This window comes from Ammospiza nelsoni, chromosome 2 (assembly GCF_027579445.1).
Source record: "Ammospiza nelsoni isolate bAmmNel1 chromosome 2, bAmmNel1.pri, whole genome shotgun sequence".
Taxonomy (NCBI): domain Eukaryota; kingdom Metazoa; phylum Chordata; class Aves; order Passeriformes; family Passerellidae; genus Ammospiza; species Ammospiza nelsoni.
In genome coordinates this window covers 47642656-47669135 of record NC_080634.1, presented here as the reverse complement: position 1 = coordinate 47669135, position 26480 = coordinate 47642656, and the positions used below count along the sequence as shown (strand labels likewise).

The 26480-nt window shown below is 43.1% G+C and overlaps 3 protein-coding genes across 7 annotated transcripts; 1 reads left to right on the top strand and 2 right to left on the bottom strand.

The window, feature by feature from the left end:
* Window positions 1–480: 480 nt before the first annotated feature.
* MRPL57 (mitochondrial ribosomal protein L57) lies at window positions 481–11455 on the bottom strand. Of its 3 annotated transcripts, none has more exons than XM_059493203.1 (2): window positions 9759–9777; window positions 481–948 (listed from the first exon to the last, which is right to left on the bottom strand). In XM_059493203.1, exon 2 carries the CDS (start codon window positions 941–943, stop codon window positions 632–634), a length of 312 nt encoding a protein of 103 aa, XP_059349186.1. In that variant the 5' UTR covers window positions 944–948; window positions 9759–9777; the 3' UTR covers window positions 481–631. The 3 variants fall into 3 exon arrangements, 2 of the variants coding, with proteins under 2 accessions (XP_059349186.1, XP_059349184.1); XM_059493201.1 differs by lacking the exon at window positions 9759–9777 and adding an exon at window positions 1787–2034; XR_009420471.1 differs by lacking the exon at window positions 481–948 and adding an exon at window positions 7643–9043 and having other exon boundaries at window positions 9759–11455.
* SKA3 (spindle and kinetochore associated complex subunit 3) lies at window positions 2104–13155 on the top strand. Of its 3 annotated transcripts, none has more exons than XM_059493142.1 (9): window positions 2104–2294; window positions 3848–3912; window positions 4793–4958; window positions 6876–7299; window positions 8949–9052; window positions 9771–9955; window positions 10158–10373; window positions 10510–10628; window positions 11441–13155. In XM_059493142.1, exons 1-9 carry the CDS (start codon window positions 2192–2194, stop codon window positions 11472–11474), a joined length of 1416 nt encoding a protein of 471 aa, XP_059349125.1. In that variant the 5' UTR covers window positions 2104–2191; the 3' UTR covers window positions 11475–13155. The 3 variants fall into 3 exon arrangements, with proteins under 3 accessions (XP_059349125.1, XP_059349135.1, XP_059349116.1); XM_059493152.1 differs by having other exon boundaries at window positions 9768–9955; window positions 10161–10373; XM_059493133.1 differs by having other exon boundaries at window positions 9768–9955.
* A 5901-nt stretch (window positions 13156–19056) lies between these two features.
* Window positions 19057–22187, bottom strand: SAP18 (Sin3A associated protein 18). Its single transcript, XM_059493193.1, has 4 exons — window positions 22037–22187; window positions 21682–21791; window positions 20164–20286; window positions 19057–19535 (listed from the first exon to the last, which is right to left on the bottom strand). The coding sequence occupies exons 1-4, from the start codon at window positions 22148–22150 to the stop codon at window positions 19379–19381; spliced, it is 504 nt and encodes a 167-aa protein (XP_059349176.1). The 5' UTR covers window positions 22151–22187; the 3' UTR covers window positions 19057–19378.
* Between the last annotated feature and the right edge of the window lie 4293 nt (window positions 22188–26480).

The following is a 26480-nucleotide window of genomic DNA, read 5'->3' as shown; positions in this document are numbered from 1 at the left end:
GACAATGACATGACAATGACACTGGCAGTTAAGATCAGCAATTCTTTCCAGAAAGTTTTTTTTAAAAATGGAACATTTTATAACATTCCATGAATTCCAGCCTCATCCCTCTGTCTCAGCAGTTCTAGTTCCCCTTGGTCCTTGCATACCTGATGGCAAGTGTCACAGTTGTGTCTCAAGTACCTGGTGGACAGAGAACAATCCCTGAGGAAGGGAGAGTGACCAGCCCAAGCCACCGTGGCCAGTACCAGCAGCACCCTCTCAACACAGCAGGAGTGTTCTCCAGGCTTTCAGAAGGCAATCACTGAAGCTATCTAGGTTATAGATAGCTGAAGCTAAACTAGGTTATCTGTGAATCACCACCACTGCACCTGGTAACTTGCTGTTTAAGCCCTGAAGAACAGAGGGTGGGCAGGAAAAGTGGTAGAGAGGCATGAAAAGAACTTCTCAAACAAAGCAGTAATAATAAAACATAGGCTGTTCCAGAGGACTACTTTTAATGTACTATTTGTACACCACAGCAACATCTTATTTGTCACCCATGCTAATTACAGTGAAATACCATAACAGGTATGAGAGCAGATCCCAGGGTAGTGCACAACATGTGCCAAATATAAATATGCTGTGTTACTCAACATGTCCACTTCTTTGTCACATTTAAGTGGTTTAAATGATCGCTGATGTATCTGTGCTCAGGAAACTTGGCTTGTTTCAGGCTTTTGAAAGCTTCCCACTTGGCACGTCTCTCTTCCGTGTTGTGTTTGTATTCCTGTTCCTGTGTCAGGTAAGGCTGGCTGAGCCAATATTCGTTCTCTGCTTCAATTTCCAACCTTCGGATCATTGCTTGCTTCATGGAAATGGTAACCTGTCTTGGTCGCCTGTACTTGCCAATCCACTGTTTTCCAGGAATTCTCTTCCGCAGCAATACTGTTGTTAAAAACATTTTGCCTTAAAACATAAACAGAAATATAAAATACTCATTACCTTAGCGAGAAAAATACAACTTTGACAAGAAAGATTAAAAGCTCTGCACTCACTCCACTGCCTTTTAGCTGGCTGGTTTGAAGGTTCAGGCTCAGAGCCTGGTAACCATCACAAACAGCAGGCAGCACAAGGCCAAATACACTGGAAACTTCAGAAGCAGAAAAGGGGAATTAACATCTATGTAACTTAAGAATTCATTCAGTTATTTTTACACTGCAATTAAAGCATACCCTCCATAAATTATTTAAGAAAAATCCAGTCACAGATACTCAAGAGTGAAAGGTTCACTTCGCTCATGCCTTCTTCAAATAGTTGTCAAAACAGAGTATTTCCAGCTGTCTTCTCGATCCAAATCTGGCCTTTCCTCAGCATGAGGTTTTGGACTACAGTCTCTCCGTAAGCTTATTAGTAGTATGTAATTCCCCAGTCTCGTACCCTGACCGAAGGAAATCTGTATCCTGAATTAGACCAAGTGGCGTAAGCGGAAAGCAACAACAGACCCTGCCACAGCACGCTGGGTGTAAGGCGCAGGAAAGGCCGAATGACGTTCAAACTTTACACAAACGCTCTTTGTTAAGCTGCTCATTAGTCCCACACCCGCTAACGCCCACGTTTCACGCTACACGGGATTTCATCAGCTTTAGGGAACCACAGAATACGCGGAGTTGGAAGGGACCCACAAGGATGATCGAGTCCAACTGGCCCTGCCCCCGACATCCCCAGGAACTACACCATGTATCTCAGAGCTGTCCAAACCCTCCATGAACCCTGTCAGCCGTGACCAAGTCAGTCACCCACGCACCTCTAGCACGGCACAAACCAGCGCTGCCGCTAACAGAAGCCAACCCAACCCGTTCCCACGGTGCAGCTGTATGCCCGAGTCCCACTCTCTGGTCCGAACTGAAGCCAAGCCGCGGGGATCCGTGCGGGCACGGCTGCCCCAGTCCCCAGCTCCCCTCCCGGCCTCACTCTCCGGGAAGTTCCGGCAGCGGCGGCCCCGCGGAGGAGCCAAGATGGCGGCGGGCGGGCGGGCGGGGAGCGCGGCTCTCGCGAGAGGCGGCGGCGGCGGGCGGGGCCCAGCGGCGCCAATGGGGCTCGCGCTGGCGGCAGTTTGAAGCCCCTCAGCGGCGCGCGCGGCCCGGCCCGGTTTCACTCGGGGCCGCCCCGCTCCCGCTTCCCCCGCGCTCCGCTTCCCCCGCCCGCAGCCATGGATGTGACCGGGGACTTCTTCGGCAAGCTGCGGGAGCTGGCCGTCACGGTGGAGAAGGAGGTGAAGCAGCTGGAGCGGGCCATGCGCGGGGAGGACGCCGGTAAGAGCAGCCCGCACGCTGGGCCTGAGGGGTTCCCAGCCGCTCCTTGCGGGATTTGCGCTCCCGCCTGCCACTGCCCCCCGTGCTCCTCTGGGAGCGCCTGTGGTGGGGCCGGAGGTCAGCCTGGGATCGGCTCGGCTGGGAATTATTTGGGCTCCTCCTCGTCTCGTTGTGTCGCTGATCTCCATTGTGGATGGGTGGCTGAGTTTTTTATAGCGGAGGAAATCAATGTGAGTGGGATGAAATAAGAAGCACGTTCTTGCTTTTTCTTCTTTTCGTGGATCAATTTTGGAAAACTTTTGCAAGGCGTGTTCTCTCTGGACAGATAGCTCAGGCTTCTAATTGTGTTTATCTCTATGTTATGTCTTGTCACGTAGCGGGTGCCCTCCTTTACACTACTTGCATTAGCCTTGCTTTCAGTAAAAAAAAATTGCGTTGTGTAAGTGAGCAGTGCATCTGCCCACGTGCAAATACACAAATACAATGGAAGAATTCAATTTTCTGCTGAGATTTGTTTTTCACTGGTCTCTATATCACTTTTTTTCCGATTTCATCTAACCTCTTTAGGGATAAAATTTTTGTACAAGTAATTCTTGACATCCCGGGGACCCACTTGCTTTATCAGTATCTGTTATATACAGTATTAGCTGCAACATTAAGGTGAAAGCCTGGGCAGTTTCTCTGTGGAGTTTAACACGCTGTACAAAGAGCAGTTTTTTGCTGTGTGAAGTGCCTGACAGGAACTAGTTCTCTTTGGTTTTGTCTGTATTGACTCTCTGCAGGTTATGAGTCCAACATCTCTAATATTATAGAAGCACAGAATGGTTTGAGTTGGGATGAACCTTAAAGATCACCTCATTCCAGCCCCCTGCCATGGGCAGGGACACCTTCCACTAGACCAAGTTGCTCAGAGCCCTATCCAGCCTGAGCTTGGACACTTCCAGAGATGGGGCCTCCACAGCTTCTCTGGGCAACCTGCTCCAGAGCCTCATCATTCTCGCAGCAAAGAACTTCTAATATCTAATCTGAGTCTTCTCTCTCTTAGTTTGAATCCATTCCCCCTTGTCCTGTCACTACATGCCTTTGTAAAAAAAGTCCTTCTCATTCTTGTGAGCTCCCTTCAGGTACTGTAAGGCTGCAATTAGTTCATCCTGAAGAAGCCTCACTTTCAGGCTGAACAATCCCAATTCTCTCGCCCTTTCCTTGCAGGAGAGGGAAGGCTGAGAGATCCATCTCTCTGATCATCCTGATGTCCCTCCTCTGTACTTGCTCCAGCAGGTCCCTGTCCTCCCTGTGCTGGTGCCCCAGAGCTGATGCAGCCCTGCAGTGGGCTCTGAGCAGAGCAGAGGGGCAGAATCCCCTCCCTGGCCCTGCTGCCCACCACTGGATGCAGCTCAGTGTCAGTGAGTGCACATTGACAGCTCATCTGCTAGTGCAGGAAATTGTAGAATGTTAGTAGAATGTTACTAGAAATGTAGAATGTTACTTTCATGCTAAAACACTAAGGCACCTCTTTTATTTTCTTAACTCTTTTATGTGAACATTCATCTCAGACTATGAAGATGAATCTCCGCTTGCAGTCCTGCATGACCTCCATGGAGAAATCAAGACTCAGAAGGTAACAACTTGCTTCCTTCTTGAGAAATTACATGTGTGTGCATGTTCCATAAACTTATGGTTCTGTTTTAGTCATTAAGCCACAATTCAACTTTGTTAGTCAGTAGTTATAACCCTTATATTTACTCACTTACATCTAAGTCCTTTTAATGGCCATGGATATTGGGGTAATGCCCAAAAACTTGTGGGTAACCCAAAGAAGGTTTAGCAATGTTTCTTAGTTTGCAGTCACTGCTGTCACTCAGGTAAGCAGGGAACAAAGGTTACAAGGAAGTTGGAGCAGTGCCAAGGTAGGAGGAGATTGATTCAGCAACAGCAGCTCCCAACAAAAGAGAAGCTTGCTTGTTTTCCATGACCAGCCTTTGGAATAAAATCAATCTTCACAGAAGTTTCAGTACCTTCAGCCATTCAGTTAAACTTGTGAATAATGTTGTCTATTTCTTGTACAGAAGCCGAAAAAATGGGTTATAGAAATGAGCAATATAGAAATAATTGAGTGATCTAAAAGTAAGATTTACCTCCTGCTCTGCACTTATTCTTTGTATATATGGAGTAAGAGTCCAGACTAATTGCTGTTACCTCATATTTTTCTGGAGTAAAAGCATATGATTCCTTGGCAAGGTTACCAATAAGCAGTTATCACACTCTGAATTGTCATTATAGTTACTTTTATAAGATTCCATACACTTGGGCTCTATGTATTCCTGGTATTCTGTAGGTATATATACCTGATGGTTTTCAGGTATAGAAAAGACCTAAATTCGCTGCTTATCTTCATCTGAATTGCAGTTGAATACTTACTCTCAAAATGCTTCATGTGTACACTACCATGTGATGATTTGAAAACCAGTATTTCTTTGTTTCCCTCTCTGTCCCCAAAGCAAGATGTTAGTGCCAGTCTTGGTAAGATTTGCTCTGAAAAAAAAGCAGTTCATGAATTTATGAAGGCAAGTGAAATCTTGTTGCAAAGAAATGCAGCAGATCTTGGAAAAATAAGAGAGCTGTTCCAGAAATATGGCTACAAACCACATGTCAATGACTCTACAGGTAATGTTTCTTGTCAATACAGTATGTGAAGAAAAGTATCATTTTTATAAAATGTTTCTCTTCAGCTATGTGTATATTTCTATTAATTAGGAGATCAAGTACACCTATGTTATTTGCTTTATAATAATAGCCAGATGGTAGATTTTGTTGTGGTTGGTGCTGTGAGACCAAATAAACCAAATAAACCAAAAACACAAACACTTGGAATTAGATCTTCTGGCGTGCCTTTAGGTTAGTGTATGTTGGATTTTGGGGTTTTTTCAGTAATAATTATATTCAGAAAACATGTTAACAAGCATGTTTTGATAACCCAGAGACTTCTGCTGCTTCAGCTTCTCATGCATGAGGAACTATTGTAGATGCACCTCAGCTGGTTTGTATTCACATGTGGTGGTTTTATTAACTTAAATCACCCTAGAGAAAATCTTAAAGTGCCTGTTTCACAGCACAAATGGGACAAGAATGCTCAGGAATTAGGTGGCATGTGAAAAGCAGTAGCCCCTTGATCATTGGAGGGGAAGAAGGTCCTTAATCCAGACAGAAAATGCGCATAGAACCGTCTGAAAAATCCAGATGTGCCAAATGAGTTAAAGTACTACACTTGTCAATGCTGCACATACCCCTTTTGGTACCAAGGGCCCAATCAGGCTTCAGAAAGCTTTTGACATGGTCTTAACTTGCTCTGAGCACTATCCAGTCATTACACAAAACAAAATTATGGTTGTGAACCAAATTGATGTCCAAGTTAAGCTCCTATAGCTGTTTTACACAGATAGGGCAGAAAGCTCTGATTTTTTTATGGTGCCTTTCTTCCTATACTCTTTGCCTTTAAAGAAATCTCCAAACAGAGCTACAAGGTTAAATTATTTTTTAAGTTGTATTTTTAAGCTAAGTGTATCTGAAGAGATAATACCACTGCACACCAGAAGGTATATTACTTTAAATAGCCTCCCTCCCCCTGCCCACCTCACAGAATCAATTAAGTTGGAAAAGACCTCTGAATCATCAAGTTCAACCTGTGGCTGACCACCACCAAGTCAAGCAGACCACGGCACTAGTGCCATGTCCAGTCCTTCCTTAAACACCTCCAGGGACAGTGACTCCACCATCTCCCTGGGAAGTCATTCCAATGTCTAATTACCCTTTCTGTGAAAAAATTCTTGCTAACGTCCAACCTGAATCTTCCCTGCTGCAGCTTAAGACTGTGTCTTCTGGTCCCATCACTTGTTGCCTGGCAGAAGAGGCTGCACGCTCCTGTCAGGCAGCTGCAGAGAGTGCTGAGGGCCCCCTGAGCCTCCTTCTCTCCAGGCTGAACACCCCCAGCTCCCTCAGCTGCCCCTCACAGCACTTGTGCTCCAGACCCTTCACCATATTCATTGTCCTTTACTTACTACATCATGCAGAAATTGACAGACACTACTATTTGGTTACACTAGTATTTGGGTGTACTACCAATACTATTTGGGGTGTTTTGCTTTATCTAACTCCAAAAATGTACAAACTATGCATTAACATATTTTTGCAGTAAACTATTGCTACTGAAAAAGCCGTCCCCTTTCACAAGTTTTTAGTTACTGCTTCATAACCTTTCCTCAACACAGTTTTTCTGAAGAATGAGCATTTTAGTACTGTATGCAGCCTTTGCTCTTTTCCCAAAAACCTTTTCATCTCCATTCAGGGAATAAAATACATTTATGTAAAAATCTTTGAATTTCATTTTCCCTGAAAATAATATTTACCAATAGAGTGAAACTCAGTAAATGTGTGACTTATAAATATAGCTTAGCCATATGACTGTAGCTTCAGGTTCAGTACTTTAAAATTAAAGAAGGAATCTATTTTAAGTAAAAAAAAATTGAATACTGGGGAAGTGTCACAATTTCTGACAATTTTTTTTTAATTTCTTCCCTTAAAAAGAAGAGGAGGATGAAGCTAAGAGTGAATCAGCAATGTGTGCCCAGAATAAATCTGATGAAGAAAAAGCAAATGCAGTGCCTCGGCTCTGTGCTCCTGCAGAGGAGGCGGCGCTGCCCAAAGACCCGCTGCGCGTCCCGCAGCTCTCTGACTTCGGCCTCTCGCAGTACGCCTTCCCCCGGCCCTGGAGCGCCCTGAGGGCACAGCGCGGCTCCAGTGCACGTCAGCTAAAGGCCCAGAGTGACACTCCACTGAGAGTGCCAACGCCTCAGGCTTTGCCCAAAACACCCAAATGTAAGCTGAAGATGGATGACTACGAGTGTGTGACACCGAAGCTTGAGCACTTTGGCATTAGTGAACATACCATGTGTATGAATGAAGATTATACCATGTCACTTATTCAGAAAACTTCTCAGGCTATCAAAAAGTAAGTTGCTGGAATTCAGATTATTTCTCTACTGAATCTTCTGTATTTTCTTCTTGCTGTACTAATTTCTTGTTCCTATTGCCCTTCTTTTGTCTTGAGGTGGGTAATTGTTATCTCTCAGCTGCTGGGTCCTGTTTCATTTAACTCCCTACACATCTTTTCACACGCCCATTGCAGTGCCAGATGCTGACATGAAATACATCTGCTGTGCTCCTTGCCTTGACTGCACCATAAGAATCTTCCACACACAATGCATTTACAAGAGAAAAATACAATGTGATCTGTTTTCCTTAACCAAAGGTTTGAGCCTGGGCTTTCTGCCATAGATACTACACAGCCACTGTAAAGGTTGCAGAAGCTTTATTAATATAAACAGAAAACAGTTTGTAAAGCATTCAGTAAATTTTTAGAAGCACTGTATTGTCTCCAACATAAGCCCCACCTTACAGTTTGTTCCTTTTGCTCCAGTCTTCTGTTGAAAAAATTTCTCTAGATTTTCACTTTTCTAATTATAAAGGAAAATAATTGCAGCAGGTAGGTCATGCACATAGTTAATAGGTCATGTTTTTATAGTTAGTTTTAGCAATATGTCCCATTTTAAATTTACCTAAATATTTGATATTTCGAGAAATTGTTTTGAAAACAAGGATCATGTGCACGAAAATCACTTTAAAAATTCTACTGGTTCTACTCCTTTTGAAAACTAAAAATCATATTATTTCCACTACCTCTATGACTTCAAAGACAAAACTGACTTGAAAAGTTACTTTTTTATTTAACCCAAAGTTTGAGATGTGTTCATCTAAGTAAAATATACTGCCTATACTGTTTATTGGGGTTGTGGAGTTGTTTTGCAGCTTAGACATTCTGTAGAGAAGATCTAAATCTGGTTATGATATTTAAGATTACTTTTTAAACATTTTAAATAACTTTCTTTAAAGACACAGATTTGTATGTAGGTTAGGTAAGTTTCCACTTTTTGCCTAGTATTCTCTTAACTGTAAATGCCATTTTTTCACTAGAAAATCTTGGATGCGAAAAAATAATTTTAAAAATTTGTTTCCAGTGTTATGGAATCAATATTAAATAGCTTGTCATTTTGAAATCACTAAATTTTATTTTAAAATAATTTTGGGATCTCTCCTTCTAAATAGTTATGTAATTACTAAAATTACTTGAAAGCTCTATAGTATTTGATTAAGATAAACAATTTTATTTATACTTAAAAATTCAATTTAAAATCTTTTCCTGTTCACAAGACCCTTATTAGTTTAAAAGCAGAAAAGATTTCCTCTTGTTCTATATAATTTCATAGTCATCAGGCAATTCAAAATAAAACCCCTAACACAGAATTGTTCATCTGTGGCATCTGTTGTACCTGGACATCTGGTTTAGGTTTGGTTTTTTCTAAATGCCTTAGACTGAAACCTCAGTATATTTGATCATTTGTGGCTGGACTGAACATTTGCATACCACAAATTGCAGTAGAATCACACATGAAAAAAAATCTATAAACAATTCTTATTTGAGAAAACTATTTTCTTACTTGCTTATTCATAAATTAATACTAGAAAAGTGACTAGGTTGGCAATATTCCTTTAATTGTGGCTTCTTCATACTTGAGAGCTAATTGGGGATTTGGTTTTCAGGTTTGTTAAAAGAGGAGATGATAATGGAGGGAATTTGCCAGAAATGACCATCAAGGAAATCATGGTTACTCCTGCATCAAAATCAAGTAAGAGAGCTGAGAATGGTAAGTAAAAAAATCTGTTAAATTAATATACATACACATTTTTACAGAATGCATGTGCAAGTGTATTGTAAACACATTGGTTAACTTTAATTGTTTTTCTGGTTAAATATATTTAATTCAAGGCAGGTCATTCTATGAGTAGTAATGTCCCAAAAATGTTGGTGGCTTCTATGGGAAAGTTTCTTACTTCCTATAAATTGTTTCTCATTCTTGTACTCCTATCCAATTAGAATTACACAGAGGAATTTATAATTTGGTAACTGCAGCTTATCCATGTTTGAAATAAAAATACTATTTTGCCAACTTAGCTTTTTTTCCTGAGAATACAAATTGGATCTATTTAAAGACAGGAAAGAAAGGGGCTAGCAAGACAGTAATTTAAGACTGTCAAAATTAATGCTAAAACTTCTTTGAGAGGAGAAATAGGTTATTTTAAAAATCTTGAGACCAACATGGTGACAGTTGGGTAAATGAGAAGGTAAAGCAATGCTGATTTAAGTTGGGCTTTTTCAGTTATATTCTGTAGTGGGACTAGAATGACTACTTTGCATTACCTGCCTTTAAGGAATACTGTAATTTGGATGGATCAAGCAAAATATCAACTAAAAGGATACACTTGTTTTAGAAAATGAAACTGGAACTGGTAGTTATATATAGGGGGGTGTGTGTGTGTGTACATACATATTTTTAATTTTATTTCACTCACCCTTGATAGCAGCAGCTGACTGGATGGCTTCTCCTATGGTATTTGTGTTCTGTACTCCTGATGTGAAGGACTCTTCCAAAACAAATAATACAGTATTATCAAGGTCACCAGAGACCAAGGAACTGCCTCTTCCCAGTCATGCAGCAACACCACAGTGTCCAGATTTTCAAACAAGATGGCTAAAAGCAGAAGCTAAGGTAGTAAATAGCAGTTATGTACATTTTCCCACACTTTGCCATAAGCAGATTTTAAAATGTCAGTCTGGGGTTCTTTTCCAATACTATTTTTTCTTATGTCACTATAAAAGTTCTTTCTAATAGTAATTATGTAAGAACATTTACTAAATACTTTACCTAACATAAGTAAATTAACTGAAGGTGTTTAATACTTCTTTTGCAGCAGCAGGTAACACCAGGGGCAAAGCTTGAGTCAGTGACAAAGAATGAAGCAAAAGATGCACCATGCAAAGAAGAAAGAATTCCTTTTGCTGCAAGCTCTCATGAGTATCTTAAACATAGTGAGGACCCTTCCCCTCCCAGACTGGAACACTATGACCATTTACTCAATACTCCTCCACCTCCAGAAATAACAAGGATACCAGATAATGTTCTAAAGGTTAGCTAATATGCTTTTTTCCCTAACAAATTTTAATATCAAAATACTAGAATTGAAAGGGCCTAGTTCTATCTATAATCCATCTGGTTTGAGTTCTTTGGTAATTCTTTTTATTCCTGTTTAATATTTCCTATAGATGCTTTCCCAATATAATCATAAGGTAGACTCTTTTAAAGCCAAGGAAATTGAGACCAAGGCAGGAAATACTGCAAGATATGAAAGTGGTTCCAGGGATTACAGCAACAAAGAGAACAGGTATGATTGCACTTCACAAATTTGGTTAAGTAATTTAATTTGTAGGAGGTACAAAGAGGCACTAATGCACTTAGAAATTCACATAGTTGCTTGCTATTTGACTATCAAAACAGCTCTTGTTTCTCTGACTAAATAACTGGGGTTTTGGCATGGTATATAACTGCCTGTTTGTAAAGAACAGATATTATAGCTGGTGGTGTGTTTGGATCCTCCCAAATAAAAAAAAAAAGGCAGATTTTTACTGTAGGTTTATCTGTAGGAATACTTTGCTTTGTGGCAATAAAAGCACCAGTGAATTCTTTCTGGGTAAACTTAGGCAATAAAACAAAAGAATTTGGTGAAAAGTATCTAAGTGAGAATTGATTTCAAACTTGTTTTGGTAAAGGCAAAATACTTGAAATGAAAAGCTACAATACGTATGAGTAATCTTAGAACAACTGAGTTACAGTTTTATAAAGAACGCCATCAGTTTGAATATAAGGAAGGTTTTATCACAACTTTATCAAAGCGTACATATTCCTGATTCAATGTAATATAATGCTTGTTGATTATCTGTTAAACTTAGAGTCTGTAAAGATTATTTAAATAGGAGGTACAAGGAACATGTAAGGAACAACAACCCAGAATGACACCGATAGAAGTTGATATCTTACTATTCTTGGGAGTTGGAATCAATCTGAGTAATCTCACTTTACATGACCCTTCATTTTTTGTTGTCAAGACAAAAAAGACACGTTTTCAATATTTCTGTCTTCTGCTAATTCAAAATATGATTTAAATAAGCTCATTAACATGTCTGGGTATATTTTTAGAGGATATCGTGGAGTTTTCAAGACAAACATGTGAAATGAAACTGAAGACCATGTTGAAACTTTCACATTCATGGATCTTATCACCAAATCATAACAAGTTCAAAAAGCAAAAGGAAACACTGGTGGGAAGAAAGAGCCATACCGAGAACAGGCTTAATGGAGAACAATTCTTTATCCATTATGTGGAAGTACTTGTTTGAACTAACAGCTTGTGCTTAATACTCTATTGACATTATTGGCAAAATGAGGGGTTGTAAATATATTGCACTTCAAAGAAGAATGGAGATCCATGTACAAGGTGGTGCTTCAGTTGTTTGTTGTGTAGGATTGCATTTGCAGTAGGCTGTAGAGAGTGCCGTTAGACTGTAATAAAAGGAAAGTCCAGTATATTGCTCTCAAAAGTGGATATGTCTGGCTGTTCCAGTGACTCTGCGTCCTTTCAGGGCTGAAGTCTGGTGCTTCAACAGTATTTGATATCTTCAACAGAAACAAGTAAATTTGTTTTGTATTGGAAGAGTAATTCCTGCTTGACTGTTTAAAGCAGTTCTGTGCTTTTAGTCCTTTCTGCAGTGCTAAGATGTATCTGACACATCCCTGCACCAGACTGACTGTTACCTCTCTGGCAGACAGGCATTTCCCATGCAGCTTCTTCCTTTATGCATCAACATAGTATCAGGTGCTATGCATCTGGTTTCTTTGTAGCTCTGGAAGGTGACTCCGGCTCTACTGTGAATCGTTTGAAATGTGCAATTGTTACTGGTTATGTGTATCTTAAGCTGCTTGGAAGAATTTGGTGGCAGGCCTGTAGGCGATTGCTTCCTCTCCTGCTGCTGCCATGTGTATTCTCTTCAGTGCTGGTATCACTTCTAAATGTGCACATCTAACCCTGTAGTAGCTGGCCAAGCTGAAGTTCTCAGAGCTGTTTGGAACTCTTTTGGTAGTCATAGGAATTAGGATTTTTTTTCTACCAGCACTTTTATTGTTTTCCACCAGAAAAACCCAGCTCCATATCCTTGTTAGGAGCCAGTTTGCTGTTTCCAGTGTCAGCTGTTCCTCTAAGTGACACCAGGACTGTTCTTACTATTTGTCTTCCATTTGATGACTGAAATTCTGTCATTTATGTGAGGGCAAACATGCAACACATGAGAAGGGAGAGACTATCGCAGGAGATAGGGATAAGTGGATGTTTTTCTGAACTCAGCTCCACATTTTTTTTAAGTCTTCATGATATGCAAACGTCTAGAGAAGCCCACAAGTATTTTTTCATTTGTTTAGACAGCAAGCCAGATAGCCTTTTAACCTGAAATGGAACAAGCAGCACTACTACAGGCCTTGCTGTATTCCCCCTGCCTTCAACTAATGAAATTCACAAAAGGGCTTAGAGAAGTCTTTTCCCTAAACTTGAGAACAACTCAGCACTCCACCGTGCTTTCCTCCATTAGGGAAGTGTGGAGCTGTACCTTGCAGTGCTGGGTTTCTCACTGCAAGGCACTTGCATAATTTTGCTTGCCTATTAAATTTTTCTGCTACACATTATTAACTAATAATTATCTTCAATATAATAATTGAAATCTTAGAGTCTTCTGGTCTACTCAAGCTGTTGTGACATGATACAGGGATGAGACTTTTTGGAATCAAGAAATGAAGTCATATGCATCAGTTTTGTTTTTCTTGCCTTCAGTATTACTCCAATATATGTAATATTGTTGTTTGTATTTGTATTCTTTTTTTTATAGGCAAAGCATGGCTCTGAGATAGTTTTTGTTTTGCTGCCATGATTTTATCTAATTTTAGTTTTTTGTACTTCACCTTTGAAACTCTTTTAGGTTTCAGGATGTCCTAAACAGTACTTTGAGTAATGGGAAATTACAGCAGTGAAAGTGTAAGCACTGGAACAGGCAGCCTAGAGAAGCAGTGGAGTCTCCTCCTGTGGAAACAGTGAAAACCCACGTGGATGCAATCCTGCTGTAGCATGGGGGGTGGGACAGATGGGTGTGTGGCTGTCTGATATACTGGAACAACCAAGGATGCAGCCATGGGGCTGGAGGAGGGTAAAACTCCTCTTAGGCCAGTGTTGCTGCTGGAGAAAGGCTCATCCAGCTGCACTGTGAAGTTAACAACCTGTCAAAGTGGGAATGACGCAAAATAAATTTTACAAGTTGGTTTGTTGTGGGGTGAATCTCTTTAACAGCATTGGCCTGTAAGGTTGGATAAACAGCAGCTATGTAAGTAGCAAACAGAGCGGGTCTGTGAGAGACAGCCATCACCTGAAACAAGCAAAGGTGCCAGAGTACAGTTTTGTGTTATGCTTTATTTAGTTTAACTGGGGGCTGCTTCCACTAGAGCCTGTTTCACCATTCCCTTGCGCAGAATTTAAGGGTTGTACGGTTTTACAATAGATTTCTTCATTTGCCAAGACACAGAAAGGCTAATTATTTTTGTCTTCTCATCTTGTTTGTCCTTCCCAACAGTAATCTCAAGCTCAGATTTTGCCTTTTGCCCATGTGAGTGCTGGATTAGATGTAAGGGAAGGGTGAGAAGGGAGATCACATCTAGCAGTGCCTGCTCTCAGAAAAGATTGAACCCAGCACAAAATTGCTCTTCAGTATTCAAAAACATCTGGGAAGTACAAAAAAAAATCATAGCCTTTTCCTTCATTTGTTCTAGTTCTTAGTATTTTTTTCTTTTTCTTTTTTTAAAGTATATCAAATGTGTCAGCTAACAGAAGCTTCTCCCCCTAATCCCATTTGTTGTGAAAGGAGCATCTTTCTTATCTGGGAAATACTTTGCCTGAGGTTGAACACAATTATAGTTCTCTCCGTGAAATGAAACTTCCCAGATGGTTGTCAAAAGGATAATTGACAAGGATTACTTCTAGTGATTCCCAATGTGCTTTTATTGAAGATTTTATTAACCACTGGAACAATAATTGGAGTCCAGGCTTCCTTTTTTTTTTTAACGTACCCTGGCTTCTTTAAATTTCCTGTAAAGTGTCACATTTGCTTTGTTCTCACTTGTCACTATTCAAATGTTCCAGCACCCATGGTGGTTGCATGTGCTCCATCAACAGCTGTAGCTGGTGTTGGATCTACCTTCTGTTTTGGGAGTACCTTGTTGTTCCCCATGGGACAATAATACAGATACTGTGATGTTTATAAGGAGCGAAGACAATATCCAGTGGCCACACTATGGAATCACATGTGTGTTAGTCCACTGGAGCACAATTTTCTGCCAGGAAGACATTGGCTCATGCTGCCTATATCAACTTAAATGTAAATTCTTATGCTTCTCTTACACTAATACCTACTTTTACAAAGAGGCAGTTGACATCATAGCAGGAGCTGACCAGATCCAGGAATTTCTTTGAACCTGTCTTGCCTAAATTAAGTTGAAGAGTTTTAAAAAAAAGTAGCATAAATGTGTCTGCATGGGAAAAGGTCCATGGAATAAGATGCTCTGTCACACAGGCATTTATCCTGAGGAGGGGCCAAGGAAAGCATAGTTTGCAGAATACCCAGCAGGAAGGTGTTCAGATGCTTCCATAATTTTTGGCATATTGTATTCTTGGCTTAAAGCCCTGGGGTTACATTCTCTAATGATTGCTTATGAACTTATTGTAAACCAATCAAGAGCCTTCTGCATGTTCCCACCTTTCCTCCCCCAGCTGCAGGTCCCACACCATAGGTTGTTGGTTGCATCACAGCAGTTGTGACTGCAGGGAAATCCATTCCTGCTTGCCCAACCACCAGGAGCTAATTACTGTTTTCCAGGATTAAACTGTTCGGGAACTGTGCATTGACCCAAATCACTGCCTGCCTGCAAAGGCATTGATGGTTGTTGAGGCATGAGAAGGGAAAGGACAGGCGTGGGAGCCAGGATGTCGTCCTTCCCTGGCTGGGTGAATCCTGTCTGTCCAGCTGCTTTGGTAAGGTTGCCTAAGGCTGTTCCTCCATAATTGTGAGACTGGAAATACCCCACAGAGGGTCCCAAACAAACACCCCAGGCCCTCCTCACCACTGACAGGTGTTTGTGGCCAGGTGCACAACCACATGGCTGTTTTGCAAGGCATATTCCTCAAGGGGAACTGATACTCTTGTTTTTAACCCATCTGAGCTGCACAAAGTCCAGACACGAGGGCTTAGACAACAGCAGATAATTGGATTGTTTTGGTTTTGGCAGGTTGAACCTTATCTGTTGCATCATTTACCTGCTCTGACACAACAGGATTTCAGAGACCTCCTCATTTTTCCTGCCTTCCATTGCAAAAGTGAGAACTTGCTGATAATGCTTAATGTGTTCCTGCTGCATCCCAGTGTTTCTGCTTTTGACCAGAGCTGTACAGTAAAATTTAATTCTCCACAACTGCTCCAGTCAGATAGCAAACACAGAGGGAGGACTATGCTTGGTGCTGCCCAGGTTATTAAAAAAATGTGTGAGATGTCCTCACTCTTTAAATTAAGGAGGGAATTAACCTCCACACCAGGACCTCTCCCAAAAGTGTTGCAGAACTTACATCAGGCTTGTGCTGCCGCTTCAGGAAAGGAGCTGGCTTTCTGATGCTGTAGTCCCTGTTTGTGGACGTACGTACATACGTGTGTATACACACTTGTATGTGTCTGCACTGGAGGGGTGATGAAATCAGAAGGTGACTGTGAAAACTTAATTAAGGCCTGAGCATGTGGAAAAAAATCTTTTTTCCTCCCCATGATAACTGAAAGCCTGGCTAATGATCAACAGTTGCATCAGCATTTATGTAAGGTGTGACAAGGTTGATGGTGTGGGGATTTTTGGGGAGGAAGAAAAAGTAGTATTTTTGATATACCTTCTTTCCTGTTTATTAGATTGAAAAAAAAAACATTGGTTTAGGTGCACAAAATGAGGAGGGAAAATTAGAACTAAGAGCCGAGTTTGTTTGGGGAAGCACAGCTTCATGACAAGCCAAACCTAGACAGGCAGGAAAGACACACCAGAAGGGACACAGGAAGAGGAAGAAGTCCCATCTCTGGGAGCAGAGCAGCTTTCAGTAGATGGTACTGAGGGTAAAAAAGAAATTAAGGGAAGTTACCCTGGTTCTGTAGCTGGGTCTATATGACTGTGCTGCACCCCCCAGGCAGGATGTGGAATGCTTCTGGCCCTGCCAGGGAGCACAGCTCACCAGGCTTGCTGCTGCAGCCAGAGGCCAGGGAGCACAGGCTGGAGACTTGCAGGAATGATCTGGATGTTTGTCCCTGGTAAGAGGCAAAGCAAAACGGCCCTCTGAGAAAGGACAGGGAGAAGGGGAGGCCTGGAGAGACACCAGGGAGGTGGGGGTAGGTGTGGCATTCCTGGCAGGGCATGGGCAGGAGGCAAGAGTTGTCTGGGCTGCTGGGCAGGGAAAGGATTACCTCTGAGAAGTGTCAAAGTCAAGAAACCTTTTCTGGAGAGCTGTCATCCTAGTTCTTTGCCTTACTCAGCTGAGAGACAACAGGCTTTGGAGGAGTGGTTGCTATTGACACTGCAGATATATAAGCTATGTCTCTTAGGCCTTTAAGGATCCCAGGAAAAAAAAAAAGGGAAAGCACCTTATCCAGCTGCCTTCATGAGGGGCAAAAATTCCTCATCAAATTACTGCCTGCAAAGCAAATCCTCTGGATTGACAAATTTGGATGCAGTGCTGTCTACACCACTTCCTGAGCCTACGGACTGTTCACTGATGATAACCATGTTTCAATTTCCCCAAACCACAGTGCTCTGCATATTTTGCTCTCTTCAGGAACTGATATCACTCCTCAACTTTTATAGCAGCATTCAGAGACAAACTCAACCAGTTACTGGGACTGAATGCCCTCCTGTGCACAAGGAGCTCAGCTGGCGACAGCTTTCACTTCCCTTTCATCTCTTGCCACATCTGGATGGTTGAACACTGGTGCTGTCTGCATACACAGCTGCTGCCATCAGCTTGGATTGCCAGATATATATTGATATAGGAAGCCCCTAACCTGAACAACACTCTTCTCTCAAGTGTCTTTTCCCATAAGAATAAGCTCTGCACGTCCACATTACCTTTCTGTGTTTTGTGAGCAAGAGATCCAAGAGATGTTTAACCTGAAACAGCTGGGGAAGAAATCAGCTGACATTTATACATACATGGCAGTCAAGGAAAGGTAAACTCCTCAACCAAACAAGCTGAATCAAGTATTTGCTACTGAAGGCAGTTCTGCACTTTCATTTCCTGGTGATTTTGCTTCATGGGCCACCACATAAAAAGCCAGTTGATCTTCTTCTTCTCTGCCAGCTGGGCAGGAACCAGCATTCCCTGGCCATGTCTCCCATTCCAGCAGCAAAGTCAAGTTGCTTCCCAGAGCAGCTGAGTCACAGACACAGGCTCCGTTGCTGCTGTTGTCTTTTATAGTGACTACATTTAAGAATTATCCTTAAATGCAATTAAAGCAAAAACCAGGACACAAAACTGAGGAAATGCCCATATTCCTGTGTACCTCTAATGGCAGGTCTGTCCTTCCCTTTGGTGGGAGCTTTGCAATTCTGTAATTATATGCTGGTTACTCACGGCATGCATTTTGCAGGACAAATGATGCCCTGGGGCAACTTTAGCCCCTGAGCCACTCAGCAGTGGCCTTTGCTTTTCTCTGTCCAGGTCTGTCAAGTGTCCCAAACATGAGCAAGCTTGTCCCTGCTAACACAAGTCCCTGAGCTGTTCCAACACGAGGGTTTCTCACAACATCAGTATTTGGAGCACCACTGCCTCACACCAGAGGTGACTGCACCACAAAAAAACATCCCGTCCATGCCAGCTCTGGCAACAATAAATCAGCTCCACTGCCACTTCCAGGCTCAGTCCTTAATAAACAGCATTTATAAGTGTCTTCTCTTGAGCTCTCTTTAAAAAAAGGTGAGGAGCACATTACAGTCTCAGGGGAGAACTGACTCGGATGTAGGTGACTCTCCCAATGACAGACATTCATGAAGGCTGAAATTGCAGCTCCCTAACAGAACACAGAGAAGGGGGACAGAAGAGGGTTAAGCCAAGGGCAGAACTCCCTCAGGCTATACTGAACCAAGGGACTCATGAGAGGGAAAAAAACAAAGCTATATAGATCCCAGTTCATGACACAAAGCATACCTTGTCCTCAGCAGACAGGAACATTTACTGCAGTCCTAGCCTCTGCTCAGGCCTTAGGCAAGGAAGGTGGAGATTCTAATGAGTTACTGCTTCTACTCCTGCCCTTGCCTTGCTCTTAGCACAAAGGGGCTCAAGGTGTGAAAACCAAGCACCTGGTCCTGCCCAGACCAGCTAGATGCTCCCAGTCAGCCAAGGACTGCTGGACCCTGCTGGAAGACCAGAGGAACCTGCACATCTCAGCCTCTCTCCCTGCAGTGACAGAGGGAGTCAAACACTGAACACCACTTTGCTGAGACACAGGTCACCCCTTCTTCACCCTGCTCTTTAAGGCACCAGGCAACACCACACACCAATCTTCCAGCTGCCTCACGGACAACGAAGACCTGAGCAACCCCTTCCTCTATTTTCAGATTCTACACCGCTCAACACTCCCCAGCACCATTAGTAACTTCTAACACAGAGCAGCCTTGAGCATTGATACACCACTAAACAGTCAAAGGATTAACATCAATTTTTATTCCAAACAAGACAGAACTTCAGAACACCTGTAATCCTCCTGGTCATATTTCATGAAATTCTTTAGAACACTGGACACACTAATCTACTACTCAAACTATAACAATCAGGGATAGGATGATGGCACTGCTGAAGGGGTTTCTTCTAAACAAACTAAAAGTTAATGTTTAAAAGTTAAATTTCTTCTACAATGCTCAGCTATGTCTTCAGGTGCTTAGCAACAAAAGCAAAAAAATAAGCCTGCTTTAGAACAGCAAGTAGGAGTAAACAGAACACATAATCATACAAAGAGAAGCAAGACTCTAGTAAGGTCTCATGCGGCTTGATGGGGGTGGTGCACGATTCGGAGGAGTAATTGCTATATCCAAGTAGTCTCCTATCTGGAATTTCTGAGACTGCAATGTCATGGAATCATCTGTGCCCTTCCTGCCAGACATGGTGCTGCCGATCTCCTTCACCCTGTGAGGGGCAGAGGAAAGGCAAGTTAGTTATCAGGGGCCAATCTCTCCAGATGTCCAAACAGGAACTGCACTGGCTCCTAACTCCCTTCCCATGCAATTCCCTGCACTGCACAAACATGAATGTGTACTCAGAACACTGGGGTGTTCTGCAATCCTGGGTGCACCAACTGCTCTGACAGCAGAGAGGACCCTTCTACCCTCTTATGTTAAATACTAGTGAGAACCCCTTACCCCCTGCCATACAGACAACGCACAAGACCCTGCCAGATTCCAAAGCAGGGTACATCCACTGGCTGCTGACAAAGATTAGCTCATGCCATTCTGGAAGAGAAACACCTGCTACAAGATCACTGCTGTAACTCAGGAACAAAGCATTATCTCAAGGTGGAGGGCCATGTTCCAGCTGCCAATACAAACCAAAGCCTTCAAGCATACAGGCTCATAGTCTCAGGAACACATTAACAGGGATGGTGACCAAGCACAATTTAGAGGTTGTAGCAGTCATCATAGAGAGCTTCAGAAGTTTGGTATGCAGGTTCTGAACTTTAAATCAGTGTTAATGAAGGATAATTTACTGTTCTGGTGCCCAAAGTATTCTATTAACTCAGAGAAGAAATGCCATTTACCTATAGCCAGGCCTCTTGAGATCTGTAAAAACAATTGCAAAATTGAAATGTGTGCCCTTCTTCCGTGCTTCTGGGTAAACTTCTTTCACCAAGCTGGTCAGCTCCTTCAGAGTTGCATCCATCCTAGATTAAACAAAAAAACCAAAGCGCTTCATACTCTCAAAGAAACAGAAAAAAAAGTTTCCCAAAATATTTAACATAGAATCAATACATTGCTACAACCTAACCATATGTTTCTTTGCCTTGGCATTTCCTATGTCCACAGTTATTGACTGTAACACCACTTACAGCACACTGGAGGCAACATGCTCTAGTGCAAATGTGTCTGATTCTCTGTGATTTTCAGATTAATCTCTTCATCTCTGTATACATTTCAACATCTGCATCTCCAGGTCTCTCTGAAGAGTTACCATTTAAACAGCAGGAGCCTTTTTATTTTTAAATACATTCATACAAGCCACAGTGTAAGAGTTTCCTCACCTAAGCTAAGATCTGTATTAAAGTAACATTACTAACTATTAGAGGAAATGTAAGAAAAGCAGAAAAATAAAATAGCTTTCCATTTCTGCCCTAGCAGGCAGCACTCCTTTACCCAACCTTCAACCAGAGCAGGGCTAAAGCTCATGTCTAGAATTTCAAGAACAAAAGTACTCAGTCACTGCAAGAGAAGTGTCTCCAATTATACAGACTATGCACTCACTCTGAGCTTCAGGCAACCAAGGAGCAGTGTGTTGACAGACAATGCCCATTCTGACTTCTGCAGATGGGAAACAACTCAGACACCACCAACAGCCTGGACAGAGTCCATAAATCCCACTTAGAAGTAAATTAGAACTGTATGCTTTGGTAGCCACAAAAATGGATTTATTCAACCACACAACATATGAGTTAAAACGCTGGCAAACATCATGAAGGGTTTAAAAAGCAGCGTAATTCCTTTTCAAAGGCATTCTTCAAAATATTACAAACAAAACCTAACATGCTTGCAATGGAGACTAAGGCAGTTCTCCAAAATAAATCTGACAGTGATAAAGAGCAACTCTCTGTTAAAGCACTGCTACCTTACCACGCAAAAAGAAAACTCATTACTCCACCCTCAGAAGGGTCTGAGTTAAACCAACAAACCATTCACACAACATTTCAAGCCTTCTGCGACAGCTGCTTCTACTGAATAAACGGGACGGTTGGAACAATACATACGCATTAAAGGAGAACCTCTGCATCGAGTAGCTGTGTTGCGATAACCACCGCCACAGCACAAGCCACGGATTACATGCAGCAGTTAATTGGGCACTTGAGCCGCGCTAAGTCTCGGCGGCTGAGCGCTCACCGCTGCACAAAGCTGCGCTTCGGGAGATGCCCCCTCTCAGCTGCCAGGGCACAGCCAGAACCGCTCCACACCGGCGGCGGCCAAAACTCCCCGGAGTTTTCCGACCGGAGCCGGCACAACTCCCTCAGGCGCCGGGGGCCCAGGCGAGGCCCCGCGGCACGGCCAGGCGCAGAGGCGCCGTCACTCACCAGGTGTAGATCTGCAGCTCGCTCGAGGGCACGTTGCCGCGGGAGAACTCGTCCATGCGGTGGTGCCGCCCATTGTTGGTGGTGAAGACGCGCAGCAGCAGCGGGCACGTCTGCGGGGCGGGGGTGAGAATGAGCGTGGGGATGGGAGCGAGGAGCCGCAGGGGAGGGGATCAGGATCAGGGGAGGGGATCAGGATCGGGGAGGGGATCAGGATTAGGAGCCGTTTGCCACGCCCTCCCCCCGCTCCGCGGAGGCCTCACGCCGTCACTAGACGCTCGCCACTACCCCCAACCCGCTGTCCGCGCTGGAGCGGCCGGTGAAGCGGCGCGGCACCAGCACCCCGTACTCCGAGCACCTTCTCGCGGTCGATCGGCTTCTCCGGCTCCTTCTTGATCTCCTCCTGCGTCACCCGCGACTCCACCGCCATCTTGCCGCTCCGCTCCCGGATGTCGCGCCGCGCGCCGCCCATCTCGCGAGAGCAGGGGCGGGGGCGGCCCCGGCGGGGCTCCTCCCCCGGGCGTGAGGCACCGCCCTGCCCTCAGGGAGCCGCGGGTCTCCCATAGGGATGAAGTACGCAGTCCGCCGCTGGAAGTAGCGGCAGGGTGAAATAAACTAGCGGGAAATCTATTTAGAATCTAGCGTCCCTTAATATTACATTCAGGGAAAGGTCAAATGCATACGCTTCCCGCTTACGGGTTTTTTTTCCCCCCACAAGTGAAATCTTCCATTAGGTTAAAATTGAGTCTGTGGTTTGTGTCTTACAAAACAAGCAGGAATACATAATATCTATAAAAGAATACAAAATATGTGGTTTTGTGATAGCTTTTTTAAAATGTCTAGAGTTGCTTGTTACTCATAGCAGTAGGTGCAGAGGGGCTCAGTTGTTTTCACAGGATTTACAGTTGGATTGTTTCCTCTAAATTTATTTCTCATTTTGAGAGTAAAACAAAGTTTCTCTGTAAAATTAAGCAGAAGCGTGCTTGCAGGTGCAAAATAATCACATATCAGGGACTCAAAGATTTGCTGAGGCTGGAAGGGAGCTCTGGGAGAGGCTGCCCACTCCAAAGCCCGGCTCAGGAGTCAGGATCAGCAGGGGCTGCGTGGATTCTGAGTATGCCCAAGGATGGAGATCGCTGGGAAGCCTGCTCAGTGCTCAGTCGCCTTTGCAGTTATCAAGAAGAGAAAAAAAAAAACACTTCCTATGTCAGTTTGTGCCCTTTGCCTCTGGTTCTGTGGCGGGGCATGGCTGAGAAGCCTGGCTGTCAGTCCTTGTTCCCACCCGCCAGGTATTCCCGCACAGTGAGCCGTCTCTGTGAACAGTCCCAGCTCCCTCAGCCTGTCCTCATAGCACACATGCTTCCATCCCTTAAGCACCCCTTGAGCTCCTCACACAGCTCTCTGTCGGTGCTTGCAGCAGAGCACAGCCCGTGCGCCACCGGAGCTGTGTCTCAGGGTCCCCGTCGTGCAATGTAAGTCCCTGAGTCAGGAGGCTCGGGGCGCGTTTGGGCTGCTGTCCCGAGTGTAAATCCAGCACCAGAAGGAAGTATTCTAAGCATGCAAAAAGCATCCTTTAGGGAGGAGCCACAAACTGACGCTCAGCCCTGAGTGGAGTCACTGGGAGCACTGGGAATGCTGGAAATGGGGCGCACAGCTCCAAATCCTTCCGGGAAGCTGAGATTTGCTCTGACAACACCCTTGTTAAGGTGTTGTAAGTGTTGAAGTACCTGTGCTCTTAGGGTGATGGGGTTTGATTTCACTCTTCCAAACACGTTTCAATGGTATTATTTATTGAAAAAAATATTTAGGGGAAAAATATTATAAAAATATAAAGGGGTATAAATAATATAAAAATATCTTCACATATTATGTTTATGTGTATATCATAAAGAAGAAAAAGGGTTATGAGTCCATACTACAAAAAAAAAAAAGCTCTTGCATTTCACTCTAATATAATCAACAGTACTTGGTTTAAAATGTTGATTTATGGCTCACAAAATACAAGATAAAAGAGCCAGTAACCTTCTACAGTTCACCCTCAGTTTTTATTAACTTCCTTTTGTAGTAGTCTGGATAGTGTTGTACAGTTTTTAATCTACATTAAGTTACAGGATATTATCATTTTGTTACCATAGTCAATGAGTCAGCCTTACCACCATTTGTGGAATTTGATTTCCCAGGCAACAATTCAGTCTATTACTCTGCTAAAATTAATTATCTCTGCCATGATAATATGCACTTTGGGCTCAGTGTGTGAACTACCATTTCTGAAACAAAGGAATTTATGTCAAGTATCGTAAGGGAACAGCTGTAGCAAATAAAGCACAAATCTGAGTAGTTCCTTCTGCTAGAACTTTTGGAGTGCATTATTTGGGTGAAAAATGACGCTAGTGAGCCTAAGTTTTAAGTAAATTAAAACATTAATTTATTATGCTTTTTACATTTTATTTTAAGTCTAAAATCTTAGATTCTTATGTCACGTGTTTGGAAGCAAAGGTTGAAAATTATTTGGAAATTATAATGCAGTGATGTGGCTGCAGGGTGTGGGTTTTACTCGGGATGGGGCTGTGTAGTTAAACAAGGCATAACATCATAAATGGAGTCTCAGAGCACTGGAGTTGGTCCTTTGCTTGCTTTTGCCAGAGGAGGGGGATGTCACATGACAGGTTTTTCCCTCCCTTCTGCCAGGCATGACTCTCACTAGATGCTTCCTAATCCAAGCTAAGCTCCCCAATTTAAGAGAAAACTGTCTAGTGTGGGCTGGTTCTCTGTCAGTTAATTTCACTTGATGCCTTCTAAACTGACTCCATGATTGCTAGATGTGGTGCAAGGCAAGTGGAAGTGCATGCCCGGGAGCAGCTGGGAGGCAGAGAATGGGACTGGAGTAGGGCATGTCCCATCAGTGGCAGCGGGAAGGTTGATTGCTTCACCTTCCCTTCATTTATCCTTAGGTTTTGGGGGGCAGGAGGTCTCCTCTGCTTGTTCAGGGACATTGTGTGCTATGCAAAAAATGTCTGTACCTGCAAACATGTAAATAAATAAGTAAGTAAGTAAATAAATAAATAAATAAATAAATATAGGGTACAATGTAAGGAAAATGAAAGATCCTTGCCGAGGTAGTGAGGCGGGGTAAGACTGTGCACAGGAGCAAGTCTCCAGCCTCTGTTGTGAAAAGACCCAAAATATGACTAGAACTTTTCCAGCTGTGAATGCCTGTAGAGCAGGAGACCAGTGGTTTGGAAGCATGAAACGCCCCTTCATGGATTGTTAACACATGTTCTTAAGGAAGTGGTTACACAAACAACTGTGAGTTGTTTGTTGGGGCGTCTGAGACGGGCATGAATGAGACAGGGACTTGGTGCCATTAGCACATGGGACTGGGCAAAGCTGCTACAGCCTCTTAGAGAGGAGCACTGTGGGTCAAGGAGCCCACTGGCCTACAAAACATTTACTGTAACTTGTGACTGAAAGGGAAAAACAAAAGGGGCAGTTGGTATGGAGTAGCTTAAAACTTTCTAGGCAGAATGGAAGGATTGTAGCAAATAACAAATGTCCTCGGGAAGGTACAGGAAGTAATGGTGTAGCTGAGCCTGGAATATAAGCCACAGAGGCAAACCTCCCAGAAACTAGAAAAATTATAGCATGACCAGAATAAAGAACTCCACACTTTTCAGAGCCATGAGTGTATAAAATCTGAGTTCAACGGAGCTGAGTTAGCCTCAGCAGCATACTGCTTCCAGGTTCCCAAGGCTCCCAGGACTTCTGGCTTATTGGCTGTGTTTCTGAGTTCTTTCTAACCAGAACTACATACAGACCCTAAATTTTTCTTGGTTGTATGTGTATCCCATAAAACCTGTCTGATAGAGGACTTGGTCTTTATCTTGATTGTGGAAAGTTCAACTACCCTATTCTTGCAACAGCACAATCAACTTCCAAATATTTTTACAATCAATTGAGAGAGCAAAGTCTCAAATTTGATGGAGCTTCTACTGCAAACCAGCTTTAACTGGTGGAAGAAGAGCACAAGCACAACTTCTTTGCAAATGCAATCAATGGTATTTCCTAAATTTTGTCTCATGGTGATATCATGGGTGTGTTATGTTCAAAATGCTCCGTGTGCAGTAGATTTGACTACAATCTTTTAATTTCCTGTGTTTTGTACCAAAGTTAGTGTGAATTTCAAGAAGCCTAGCGCTTCTAGCAGCGCTAGTGCTGCTAGACAATTACACTGTTTTCATATAAACTTCAGTTTATGTTCCCTGTGTTGAATTTAGATGGTTTGGGCTCACAAAATGCACTGTAACTCTTGGGCTTCTGTGGTCCTCTTCAACCTGCCTGCAAGGCAGCAAGTGAATCAGTCAGTGCAGGACAGACTGGTGGGGCTGTGATGTAGAAAAGGACTCTGGCACTGGATGTATAAAGCCTACAGAGACCCCGAGGCAGCACCCTGATTCAGGAGCACCAAGACTTAGCTACCTGGGAGGAATCTGTATTTGTATATAAAGTACATATATGTTTTTCTCTTCTTTTTTTTTTTTTTTCCTGCAAAGTCATCAGAAGGACCAAAAGTTAATAAAAATGCTTTGAAGGTGATTTACTGTTCTACAATATTGCAGAATGGTTTCACTGCTAAAGTGGCAGCAGCAGCAGTCAGGCTGTGCAGGTTTGTGCTCGCTCCAGGCACGCAGGCGGCGTGCGTGAGGCAGAGCCGCTGCCGTGCCTTGTAAGCAAGCTGCCTCATACCTCCCAGGGTCAGACCTTGATTAAAGCTGGAAGTGGTTTGTGATGTTGCCAAATGTTAT

What these genes read in the sequence shown, in the direction of transcription:
- SAP18 (XM_059493193.1), bottom strand. Translation starts at nt 22,150, where the DNA reads ATGGGCGGCGCGCGGCGCGACATCCGGGAGCGGAGCGGCAAGATGGCG. An exon ending in AGCCGATCGACCGCGAGAAG is followed by an intron (nt 21,792 to 22,036) that starts GTGCTCGGAGTA and finishes CCCGCCCCGCAG; the next exon opens with ACGTGCCCGCTGCTGCTGCG. An exon ending in CTCAAGAGGCCTGGCTATAG is followed by an intron (nt 19,536 to 20,163) that starts GTAAATGGCATT and finishes TGCCCCTCACAG; the next exon opens with GGTGAAGGAGATCGGCAGCA.
- MRPL57 (XM_059493203.1), bottom strand. Translation starts at nt 943, where the DNA reads ATGTTTTTAACAACAGTATTGCTGCGGAAGAGAATTCCTGGAAAACAG.
- SKA3 (XM_059493133.1), top strand. Translation starts at nt 2,192, where the DNA reads ATGGATGTGACCGGGGACTTCTTCGGCAAGCTGCGGGAGCTGGCCGTC. An exon ending in CATGCGCGGGGAGGACGCCG is followed by an intron (nt 2,295 to 3,847) that starts GTAAGAGCAGCC and finishes CATTCATCTCAG; the next exon opens with ACTATGAAGATGAATCTCCG. An exon ending in GAGAAATCAAGACTCAGAAG is followed by an intron (nt 3,913 to 4,792) that starts GTAACAACTTGC and finishes CTGTCCCCAAAG; the next exon opens with CAAGATGTTAGTGCCAGTCT.